Source organism: Phoenix dactylifera, chromosome 1 (genome assembly GCF_009389715.1).
Source record: "Phoenix dactylifera cultivar Barhee BC4 chromosome 1, palm_55x_up_171113_PBpolish2nd_filt_p, whole genome shotgun sequence".
Classification (NCBI taxonomy): Eukaryota; Viridiplantae; Streptophyta; class Magnoliopsida; order Arecales; family Arecaceae; genus Phoenix; species Phoenix dactylifera.
In genome coordinates, this window is record NC_052392.1 from 35,283,904 (window position 1) to 35,296,897 (window position 12,994).

General features: G+C 36.8%; 1 protein-coding gene across 1 annotated transcript; it reads right to left on the reverse strand.

Annotated features, from left to right (window-relative positions):
* Window positions 1–3,903: 3,903 nt before the first annotated feature.
* On the reverse strand, window positions 3,904–5,781 carry LOC113461916 (UPF0481 protein At3g47200-like). The gene has a single exon (XM_026801932.2). The coding sequence runs from the start codon at window positions 5,539–5,541 to the stop codon at window positions 4,123–4,125; it is 1,419 nt and encodes a 472-aa protein (XP_026657733.2). The 5' UTR covers window positions 5,542–5,781; the 3' UTR covers window positions 3,904–4,122.
* Between the last annotated feature and the right edge of the window lie 7,213 nt (window positions 5,782–12,994).

Below are 12,994 nucleotides of genomic sequence, written 5' to 3' on the forward strand. Positions count from 1 at the left end.
CCAATTAATGCGGGGATGAGAGGATGGCCGAAAACACAGTTATACCCGGGTTTAAAGTTAGACCAAGGTCCCCCGGTTCCAAATGGATACCGGCTTAATGGATTTAGGCTGCGTCATCCGGATAAAAGGCTAACTTATTCCGGCCAATAGCTCAACTTGTTTGCCCAGGATAAATGGAGAGTCTAAATCGACTGCAAGGTGGAAATTAATGATCTTAAGACTGGCTCGGTGGAAGATCGGGGAACTGGTGCTCTTACCCCCTTCCCTCCCTCCCTCGTTCTATGCCTTATTTTCACTCCCATGCCAATGTACATGTATAATTACACATTATTGTGTGGAAAAAATATATATAAATAAACATTTCTAAGTGTTAAACGAATGATCTCTTTATTAGACTAGAACTAAAATGCTAATTATGAAAGAGTGGAATGGTCAAAGAACATGTTGTTTAAGCTTCATTCAAAGCCCACAGCCACCTCATCAATCAACATCCAATTAGGTAAGAAATGCTATACAAGAGAAGAGCACCGTCTAACCTTGGCATCAATGTTAGGAAAAGTATCATAAAACAACTCAGGGCTAAACAAGTTGCAAATAATGGATGATGCCTGCAAATCTAGATCCTATGCCACCCACATAATTCAAGATGGCATAGGTTCTCAAGATCACTCCACTCATTGACAATATCTTCAACTAGTGGTGATCTAAATCGGCTCCAATTATCATTGGGATTCCGCCACTGTCATGCTGAACTTATGTCTAGTTGCTTCCACTCCATGCTTCCATGGCTCATATCTGCGACTAGTTGCAACTTAAACAAGCTGGTCACGAGTGCCAACCATAAGGATCCCACCATTTTTACAATATTTGTCTGTAGCTGATCCAACTTCATGCCCTCAAGGTTCACTTAATTCAAGGCTAAATGTTCGAGTATTCGACCTAAGGTGTCGTTCATTAATTATAGGAACTTCACCATCTGTTGTGCTAAATTATCTTTACTATTATCATATCAGATGCCCACAGCCACCTAGAGGAACCCCTGTTCAGGGCTAAAAATTCCTCCCCTTCCTCTTTTAAAATTTCTAACCATTTCTAGCACATGATACAAGAACTATATGAATAAAGATCATAACCCCACAGATTTATTTTGTAGCATCAAAAGTAAAGTTTGTATGATGAATAACATGAAAAGCTAGGCTGTGGTTGGTATCATTGTCACTTTTTTTACCAAAAAAATCTAGGAATAAAAATTCTATTTCTATTTTTTTCAGATTTATAGCAACAAAAATCATGTTTGACTCTCTCTCTCTCTCTCTCTCTCTCTCTCTCTCTCTCTCTCTCTCTCTCTCTCTTTACAATGAAAGAGACGGAGGGGGGATGGGGTTGGTGACATGGTCAAGGATAAGGGAGAGCTTGACGTAGGGTGGAGAGGCAATCGAGGGAGAGATGGAGGAAAAGAAAGTGGTGATGGGGCCGACGATGCGGAAGAGGATAAGGGATAACTTAGCACTAGGCGAAGAGTTGCACAGTGAAAATGTGGTGGTTTAATTAATTTTAAATTTGGTCAAAAACAATAATTTTAAAGGTCTGACAATAGAAGACTTGATTTGATTTTCTAGTTAAGGAGACTTGATTTTAGTATATTCAAAGCCTTAGATAAGTTAATTTTGAGGATGAAATTTTTTTTAGGGGGAAGAATGTAAGGGCTCATTTTAAAATGGGCTTGGCTTGGGCTAACCTAGGAGTGGCCCGGGATGGCCATTTGGGCCACTCAACGTGTGCCCGGCACGTGAGTTAGGGGAGGAAGACTCCCAATGGGAGTCTCCTTCCTCCTCGAGTTTGGCAAGGAAACTAGGACTCAAAGGATATTGGACTCCGACGAAGAGTAGGGGATTTCATCTACAAAAGGGCTTCTTCTCCTCCATTGAACCATCTCAAATCCCTCAAAACAAGCCATCGATCCCAAGTTTTTTTTTCATCCAAGTTTTCTACTCCGATTTTGTCCGAAAAGAGTTGCCGGATCTTTGCCGGACTAAGGTAGGACCAAAGCCATTCCCCTTCTCTTCTTCTTCTTCTAGTCTTCTAGTCGTGATTCACTTCGATTTGAGGTGGCAAATTGCCGGAAAATCGTCCAAAACAGGGGTGCCCTGTTTCAGTCTTCTTTTTTCTCGATTCCGCCACCATTGACCGCAGGGTTTGGTCGGGGCTGTGGCCGCCGTCCAGTGGGGGCTAGGCCACCATGGCCGCCACCTCCTTGGATATGCGGGGGGAAGGAGGAATGGAAAAAGAGAAAGAAAAGATGACTTCCCCATTCATGAAGAGAGAAAAGAGAGAGAGGTTTCTCTCTCTTCTTTCCTCTCCTCTCTTTCTCTCTCCTTTCTCTATTTCTCTCTCTTTCTTCTTCCTCCTTTTCTCTCTCATGGTGTATCTCTCTCTAGTTGACCCGTGTAAGTGGTAGTAGGGACTCAGGAGACCTCGTAATGGACCCCTAGTGGACGCTAGTAGGTGGTCTAGGTTACTAGTCCACTGTTTGATTTTTTTTTTGATAATTCAGTTTCAATCTATAGGGGGAGAGTTATCTGCGCTAGAAGATTCTAATCAGGATAATACTCTGCATCCCAGCTCGTAGATCGTTGTGCTTAGTTAGCCATCGGTAGAGGTAAGAAGTCCTGTACACCATCACTTTTATGAATAATATATATTTTGTAATATGTGTTAATAATTTTAATGTTTGCATCATTTTCTATATGATTGCTTAATGATTTTTGAAATATATATTTCGTTAATATATGGAGGTATCAAATATCGTTGATTATGGCTGCTTGGATTATGGTTTTGGTTGTTGGGATATAATGCTGATTATTTTAGAATTTGGGCATGAAATATAATATGAAATTATTATTTTTTTTTAGTATGGATGAAATTGAATAATTTGATTGATGAACAAAATAATTTGGACCAAATATGTTATGGATTGCCTGTCATTGGCCGAATCATGACACATTGGTTTGCCACTACGGGCCAAAGCGAAGTTGTCTTGAATTGCCACTGTAGGCCAAAGCACAATTATCTTAGTTTGCCACCGCGGGCTGAAGTGCAGATATTCTAGTTTGCTACTGCAGGCCGGAGCACGGATATTTTGGTTTGCTACCACGGGCCGAAGTACGGATATTCTAGTTTGCTCTTGCGGGCCGAAGCACAATTATCTTAGTTTGCTACTGCGGGCCAAAGTGCTAATTTTTTGGTTTGCCACAGCAGGCGAAGCACGAATGTTTTGGTTTGCTAGTCATGGGTCGAAGCATGACCATGAATAATCCAAATCAGAAAAATAATGGTTGATTGAAAGTCTGGATAAAAATAGAAGATTAAAAGTATAAAATTACTGCATGATAATATCTTAGTGTTTTCTAGAACGAATTATATATTTGATGACATACATTGATAGATGCATATTTATATAGATTTTATCGAGCTATGTTGGATAATCGATATAAGGCTTTATGATTTTGTCTGCATTTTGATGAAGTTTTTAGTTAATTCTTATTTTACATTTACTATATTTATATTGGTATGAATGTGTGGGATTCTTATTGGGCTGTAAAACTCATACTACCTCTTTCTTTCTTCTTTCATAGCTGCAGGATGTATAGTTTCGAATGGGTCAGGCATGGAGTCTGAGCATTAGAGCTATGAATTAGTTTATTTTCTAATATGGAGGAACATTTGAAGATTTTGTAACTGAAACGGTTGGATTATTTAAATATGATGGATTTATTTATTTGAATTATTTGACTATTTATTATTAAGTTATTGGGTATTTGTTCACCTTAGGCTTTCATGATCTCTAGGACATCGCTCTAGGACTCATGCGGTCGTGTTACGTGCTCAGGCCTAGATGTTTGATTTGGAGCGTGACACAGCAACATTAGATCCAATAGCCATCTTCCAAGAAAATTACAAACCAACCATGATACATCGCAGTAAATTATTTTTTATGAGGTCAACAGCATAGCCAACCGCATTTATCTATACTACCTAACAACCACAGTTAACCGTCTAGTTTCTATTCTCCCCAGATAAATGAAAAATTCTCCAGTATCCATGTTTGGAGGGAATCTTTTCTTATCCACTCACCCCCCAGATCCATTTTTTCAGAGGCAAGGCAAAATAGACCATTGCCCACACCGCAATTACAATCCATGGGTTTTTAAAGAATCGCCTGAAAGCATCAAGCCTGTTGCGCCAGTTGGCTTCATAAAAGTTGTTTACTTCTTCAATCTGATTTGCAAGGTAGTTCTTTTCCAGAACATAGTTTACCTGACGGCCCAACTTATTGAAGAGGTCTGCCACTTCGCGATCTTGGCCTATTTTATGTTCCAGTATGCCTTTCAAGTGGAGCAACCGCACGTCCTCAGCCTGGTCGATGAAGGAGTTCATAAAGAGTGCGTATATCGTAATGTACATCTCAGTGTCGACATAGCACTGTTCGAAAGCTATGAGGTTTTGGAAGAGAGGACGAGTATAGTCATAGATTTGCAGTGGTGGAATCTCCATCCACCCACTCCTAAGCTTCATCCTCCTTTTTTGGACTGTTATGTTCAAGAAAGTGTCTGCCTGTTCCTTCCTCTTGAACTTCACCCCAGCCCTGTCAAGCTCCGTCGCAATAGGAATCCACTTGGGTGCGGATGTCGGAGACCCTCGTGAAGTCGGTGCAAATGTCGAAGCCCCTTGTGAAGGAGCAGCTTCCTCTGGTGCAGATGTAGACTCTGCTGGCTTTTCTAAAGGGATCCGAGATGAATAAAATAGATGGAGCAGATGATGGTATTCACCGGGGGACTTCTTCTTGGACTTCTTGAATGATTCGGATTCCTCGGGATGGATGCCCTTGAAAAGCTGGAGAGCAAGGTCAACAAGATTAATCTGTCCATCCTCGCATGGTTTGAGAAGATCAAATAGCAATTTAATGATGAAGAAAGGAATTTGGTTCTCAAGCTTCAGCAGATCATAAACCACTAAACTAATGGTGAACAATCCTGCCACAGTTGGGCCCTCAAGCTGTTCATCCTTCTCCTCGATATTTAAAACAACCTCCCCTTCCCTCGGCTCAATCATACACTCTCTCCTCTTCTTGCTCTCATCCTCCTCTGTTGCCTCGCTTTCCAACTTTCCTACCTCTTCCTCCTCTATCTCCTTTGCAATCCCTTTTCCCTTTTTATCCCTCTCCTCGATATTTAAAACAACCTCTCCCTCCCTCGTCTCAGTCATCCACTCTATCCTCTTCTTGCCCTCATCCTCCTCGGTTGCCTCGCCTTCCAATGATTCCTCCCTGGGACTCATGTTTAGCATGAGATAAATGATGAAGCACCCATCAAGCAACATGATCAATGCCATTTTTTGGGCATTTAGTTTGGAGAATTTCTTAGAGTAGCAGCTCCGGACCTTCTCATCCTGTTTCTTCAACTCCAACAAGCACTCGTTCAACAATTGACTTCGATGACGCGATAGTAGGTGCTGGACACAGCGCCACTTGTAGTACTTCATCAAGGAACTCCCGCGGCTGTTGTGGTGAAAAGGTCCGAGGTAAGCAAACACTGGTTTGTAGGCTTCAGGATCCAACCGTCATATGTGCTTGGGGACCTTGAAGATGGTGCATGGTCTCTCAGGATGGTCCATAGGTTGTGCTGAATTTACTTTCTTCCTAACTCCATTAATCCATTCTTCATCCGGTTCTCCGCCCGGTTCTTCGCCCGATTCTTCGTCCGATTCTTCGTCCTCGTTATCAGCTGATTTATAGAGTACGTGACCAAGTAAGTTACTATAACTTCTAAGAGAAATTATCTAACAGACATTTAGTTCAAAAATTAAAATAATTGATTTTCCATGGGAAAATGGAAAAATTTCCCAGTTGCTGCAAGCAAGCTGCTTTTATTATAAAATATCTTGACATGAGCCCAACAAATTTGACAGGATGCCTTTTGTATTGAAATTATGCGAGTGATGGTACGCAAGTAATCTCTAGAATTTAATTATTTTTCATGCAGAAACAAGCAAAAATTTCAAAATTAAGGGATCTAGACATATGCTAGGAATACGGATTTCTTGTGGTTCGTTCAAAACTATATCACATCCATGATCCAAGAACTCCAAGAGAAATTATTAGAAAGCAACCATTTAAAAATAAAAAAGTTGACAATATTTGACCACAATTTGAAAAAGATAAATGACATATAAATCCTGAAACCTAAAAGTAAAATGAAATAAGTAAGAATCAAAAAATAAAATTTGAATTACCTGTCATGCAGAAAATAAAAGATAAATAGAATGCACAGAATTTACACCGTATCATCAAGAGTGCTAACTTCTAATTAGTAAAACATAATATTTAAAAATTACGTTGAGAATATGATAATATGTATGATAATCGTGAAATTATGATTATTTGAGGTTTTCTATTTTTTAAATTTACGAGATTTTTATTTTATTGGAGAAATAAAAAGCCACCCCGACCTCACATGCCAATAAACTAAATATAAAACCAAAAGCTATATGCCCCAAAAAAACTGTACCGCTCTAGAAAAAATTCCAACCACAACAAATTTCAGTCATTGCTATATATATATATATATAGTTATAAAAGGATTTATCTGATACACCACATCTTAATCTATAATGGGGGTCTAAATATGGATTAGATGAGAGATAATTCATCCTCGAAGATTTTGTAATTAGTAGTTAATATATTGGTAAAGATTTTTGTTTTCGGTGGCCCGAACCAGCCAACGGTGGAAGAGGTAGACGTACCAAAGCTTGAAGGACGGCTTATAAGTGGCTCTTCGTCCATATGGTGGGTTCTTCGTACTTTCGAGTTCAGCCCTGATAACAAATTCAGTACTGCATCCACTATCTTGTCTTCGAAATCTATCTTGTCTTCGGAATCCATGCCACGACTGATGATGTACAGGGAGACATTGATAATGAACAAGCAACATTGATATAACTTCTAGAAAAGAAATGATTTTTAGAAATAAAAGAGACATTTATAATTCAAAAATAAAAATTGCAACCTAATAATTGTCACAACCCTGAAAATTCGTTTTCAAATTCGTTTTCCGTTGATGCACGTTAATATAGTTGGAGGAATCCAACAGAAATGTTAGCTCGATCACAACATATATATTTCGTAGGAGAACATGACCTGGGTGCATCTGGATGTACCTACCATAAATTCTGTCATACTTTTTATTTTTGAATTCAAAAGTATGATTTCAGACAACTAGGGGGCGTTTGATAACCCCAACAGGATCACCACGGTGATCTAAGATCCCGGTGATCTGAATACTAGGGTGATTTGATCCCCAGTGATCTAAGATCAATGTGTTTGGTAGGCCACGGTCCAGTGATTAAAAATTTCCGGATATCCATGAGTAACTTGTTTGGTATGGTACAAGGATTCAAAATCACTGACCACATAATACCACAAATACCCTTGATATTTCTTAGATGGATTTTTTATGTGTTTTTAATTCTCATGAATTAAAAATGTAAGTTAATATGTTAATTTCTATAATAGCTCCATAATTTTGTCACATATTCTACTTTTAGTAGCCCTTATCATATATTTATTAATCATATAAAATATATTATAATAAAATATTAATATATTTATCAATATATTAATTATTAATATATTCTATAAAAATATATTATTACTCCTATAAATTAATCTTATAAAAATATGTTATTTTTATTATACAATTAATATTTTTATTTATACTTATAATAGATTTTTTAATACTAATAATTATTTTGATTAGAAAAATAAGGTAAATAGGAGTAATATAGTAATATATTAAATATTTTCATTATATAAATATAAAATATAATAATATATTTCTGCTATAATTTAAAATTATCCTTCAATAATAATAGGATAATAATATGATTAGTTATATATTATAATATAATATATATCATTAATATAATATATAATATCAACATAATTATATATATATAACATTGACATAATATATTGATGGTATATTGATATATCAATTTTTTGCTAACTTGAGGGGTATTTTTGTCTTTAATTTTCAACCCAGGATCACTGCCATGGGGTGATCTTGGATCCCCGACCTCAAAGATGGGTATCCCATCACCGAGTTGGGGGGTTGATTTGAGGAGTGGAGGTGATTTAAGATCACCGCCACGTAGGATCACCATGGTGCAACCAAATACGATGATCTCATCATCTCCACCTACATCACTCTTGATCCTGGGACGATCACCCCATACCAAACGCCCCTCTAGTGTTTAGTTGTATGGTGAAATTTAACAGCTTTTCCCAAATCACAATTCCAAAAAATTCTATTGGACTAAATTATAATTTTCAAGTACATGGTTTTATAATTTTTTAAAATTATGACATTGCAATTCGAATTTTTCTTTTTAATAGCCAATCACGGATAACAAAAGTAGCTTTAAAATCCAAAACTTTTGAATTAAGGAAATAGGTAAGGACTGGTTTGGTTTTGTAGTTGTTTTTATTCTTTTTTTTTTGACAAATCAGTAAAATACTATATGGAGATTGATGTTGAAGATAGCATTTGCATAAAACTTCTATTATTCATTGTTTTTATTTTATTTTTTTTGAAAGCAATAATTATTTGCTACCAAAAATTTTTCAGATTTTTTAAATAACTTCAAAAAATAAAATACGTGTTTCGTCTAGTCTATTTTTCTCATTCGATTCTTGAAAACAAAAAAATAATGTCAAACAATCCCTATGATAATGATTTTGAAATTCTCAGAGAAAACAATGGTTCTTTTAAGTATAAAACATCTAAACAAAGCCATAATTATTTAGATCTATTTCTAAAAGATACATCCAAAAATCTACATTCTTTCTACAAGAGATGCAGTACTTATAGCACATGAAATATTTCATATATATATATATATATATATATATGCAAGCCAACACTTACCGCTTGGTCCTAGAATACCTAGAGAATGAGTTGAGTGGAAGTTATCGTCCCTCCAATGAATCTCTTTCCTCGCCCTGCTCGTTACCTTTTTGTTTCTGATTCCGAAATCTATCCTTAATATAAAATCTATCCTTACTTTTTATCATTAGCAGGCTGTCTGCCATAGTGCCATGTGCATTCCGTCATTAGCAGGCTGTCTGCCATGTGCATTCCGTGGGATGAAGGTAGCATAGATCAACTGCTGCATTGTTTGCAAATATAGTCTCCAATAGGGTAATGGCAACCCGCTTTCTTTTTATTAAATCTAAGCTTTTCTCTTTCTTTGGAAATATTGTGCCCCGGAAAATACTCTTCTTTGGCCTTTCCATTATTTTGAATAATGTAAATTATTTGCAAATAGATATATTTATGTAGCAATGATTGTAAGTTATGGTTGTTGTTCAAAATGGATAATCCCTGCGGCCCCAAAATGAATAATTCAGATTCGGATTCGGATTGAGTCGTTGGATAAACGATTCAAAATTGATTCAAAAAATAATAGATCAGATCAGGTCGGCCCGAGATTCAATAAATTCAGACCTAAAACAAAAAAAATAGAACGGTTCTAATTTGAGCTCCGACCCAGCCCCACGGTCCTTAAAAATGGGTCAGATCAGGTCTAAAGAGCCGGATCCGATTGAGTCACGGGTCAACCTAACCCATTTGCAGCCTTACAGCCACAAGGGTCCCACGTATTTCCCACAAGAGTGGGACTTGGGGACAACAAGCTAATTCCTATCTGGATTATACATGGAGTGTGTAGAAGATGGTACTTGAAAGAGTGTTGGAAGGCGACTCGGCTACAGTGGTTGGCTGGGTTTCGAGTCGAGTTAGGGAGGTTCACATCCAACCCTTCATGCCGGATGTTTGAAGCTTGGTAAGAGTATGCATCTTCTTCGGGGCGAGGCATGTCTACTAAGAGGCAAACGTGGCAGCGGACTAGATAACGTCTTTTGTGGATGATCACTTCGGTGGAGTCTTTTAAACCTGTGAGGTGCAGTTACCTAAGGCTTTACGAGATCTGTTGTTTTTTGATTTTGTTAGATGCTTTCATATCAGATTGGTATGAATCTTTTATTGTAGCAAAAAAAAAGAAAAGAAAAAGTTATTCCTCTGGGCTCCATATTGATAGATAACTTGTGCGGTTTGGCAGTAGTCTTTATATTTCTATCATTAGCAGGCTCTCTGCTATCTTATTAAATTAACAACAATTTAAATTGTATGGTGGATTTTGGTGAGTCAAGACAATTAGGATTAGGTTCTCCTTCTATTTAGAAGGATCTCAAACAACGATGTGAGACAAAAATCTCAATTATTGTTGTTTGGGCATGGGGATGTCAAATCAAGTCTAAGATTCCTCTTGTTTTTTTACTAGTAGTGTGTTTGGTTCCAAACATAAAAATTATATGTGACATGATTCAGACTTCACTTCTTTTGAGACTTAACCAAATACTAAATGATGCCATCCATATGTAAGGAGAGTAAAGTGTTACAAAATTGTGATATTTAATATTTTAAAAATATTTAAAGTTTATCTCTTGAATTGATTCTCATTTTATGTTTAATTTTTGATGATTAAAAATTTTATTTCCCTCATTGAAATTTGATGACCTTTTTTATATCATTTGAATAGAGATTTTGATGGCCATTTTATATTTAGTCCCATGCCATCTAGACTCTCACGCCATATTGTGTTTAAAATAGATATATATACAACATTACTAACTATTTAATGGATGATCTGCCAGTAAGACTAGACAAAGACCAAACATAAAATGTTAATTATATAAGAGTTGAATGCAAAATAATAGTCAAGCAAAAAATAGAAAGTTCAAGCTTCATTCGAATGCTACATGGTCTGTGCATATCTTCGAGTGGATAATTTTTAAAATGCAAGGGATAAAAAAAGAAGTTAAGTTGCGTCGTCAAATTAATTTTGGTATTTGGCGTAGTTTTCATAACTATTTTACCAAAAAAAAAAAAAAAAGACAAACATCTTTTAAAGACCATTGCTATTTTATTACAGAAAATGGTCGGATTGTTTACCTGCATGTCCATGTTTCAATCACAGCTAAGCAGGATAATCATGACCAAGGCATGCCTTTGGGACATTAAGTAGAATACAGTGGATCCATGAATGGTCCGACGTCATTAACTAGAAGCAGTGTGTTTCGGCAAACCATCAAGATGTGATCCAGAAACCATTTGGCGTTTCTCAAAGGAAAAGTACCCAGAATTTGTAGCCAACTATAATAATTATGTAGGCTGACAGAGAGAATGCCCAAGCATTTATATCAGGTATGATACTTTTTGTAGAAAGAAAAGCAAAAGGATCATAGTGGATTTCGCTAAAATATTCCATATAAATATTGATTTAGTGAGAAAAGTCATATAATTTTTTTTTTATAAAATCGTATACATTTAGATGTTACTAGACGTTGGTATACCGAGTCTGGATTGGGCGCCCATGATGGGCCCAGCCAACCCTCGTTTTTTAAATTTGAAGGAAAACAGGGAGATGGTGAATTTACACACATTAAATGATCCAAAGGACCATGGATTATTTGTATTTTGGTCTCACTAAGATATGTTTGTCTAACTTTGTTCTTATTGAATTTTTTGTTCGACACTAAATAATTTTTTTATGGATTGTGAGAGCGGGCAATAATCTAAACAAATATATGTTTTATATTCAAAATCTATATATGCATGGGACATTAAATAAATATATATGGAGCATTCACTAATGTGTATTGCTTATTCCGCCCCTAGATCCACAAGCAAAAATATCAAGAAACTTTAACTATATATATATATATATATATATATATATATATATATATATATATATATATATATATATATATATCATTATACAAAGAAGGTAAATCTAATTTTCACTGAAAATCAATAATTAATTAAGTTTTTTTGTACGATTCAGAAGATCATAAATAAGAACTCGGCTGAAGTTGTAAGAAAAGGAAAGAAAAGAATTTTGTAACACCAAACCTGATATTATATGAGAAACACACACCTTTGAGCGACCCTGGTACATTTAATAGTCTAGCATCTCAAACGGACAAATTAATTGATGTGCTGGAGAGTTACCGTGCACGAAAGAACACCAAATTTAAGCCGCGCGCGCCCACGCTCGCACACAAAATACTATTACTTCCGATCTTTTTTGTTTCTGATTCCGAGATCTATCCGTAATATATAGACAAGCTTTCGTGCCCATCTAGGCATAAGTTTTCGCCAACAAGGCGGTGGGGCCGCTCCACATTGACCAATGACTTGGGTGGTTTGGCACGAACAAAAATCATATGGTGCGCCTACCATACTAAATCGTATAGTACGCGCTTCTATTTCAGCCACGTCAGTATGGTACGCAAATTTAAAAAAAAAATGGAAGCCCCACATTCCGCTTTGAGTCCCCATAGCGCCCCACGTTTCTAAGTGCCTCCCACCCTCTCAATTCCATTTTTTTTTTTTTTTCGAGATTTGTATACCATACTGACGTGGCTGAAATAGAAGCGCGCACCGTACGATCTAGTATGGTACGTGCACCATATGATTTTTGTTCCAGCGGTCTGCCAGTAGTCTTGGTCTGCTGAAGACAATTAAGATTAGATTCTTCTTCCATTTAGAAGAATTTCAATTGTGCTCGGCAAATCTCAATTATTGTTATTTGGGCATGAGGATGTAAACCAAATTTGAGCGTGCGCACCAACGCCCGCACACAAAATGTACTGTTAGGTGTTACAGCAAGAGTGGGATTGCAGAATCTAGAACTCAACCGCGTACGGACGGTTGGCTCTCGGTGGAAGTTATCGTCCCTCCAATGAATCTCTTTCCTCGCCCTGCCTCGTTACTTCCAATCTTCTTTGTTTTTGATTCTAAGATCTATCCGTAATATATAAACACGCGTGTCCGTCAAGGCTCGAATTTTTGCCAACCAGGCAGTGGGACCG

Coding starts and splice junctions, on each gene's coding strand:
- LOC113461916 (XM_026801932.2), bottom strand. CDS start 5,541: ATGAAGTACTACAAGTGGCGCTGTGTCCAGCACCTACTATCGCGTCAT.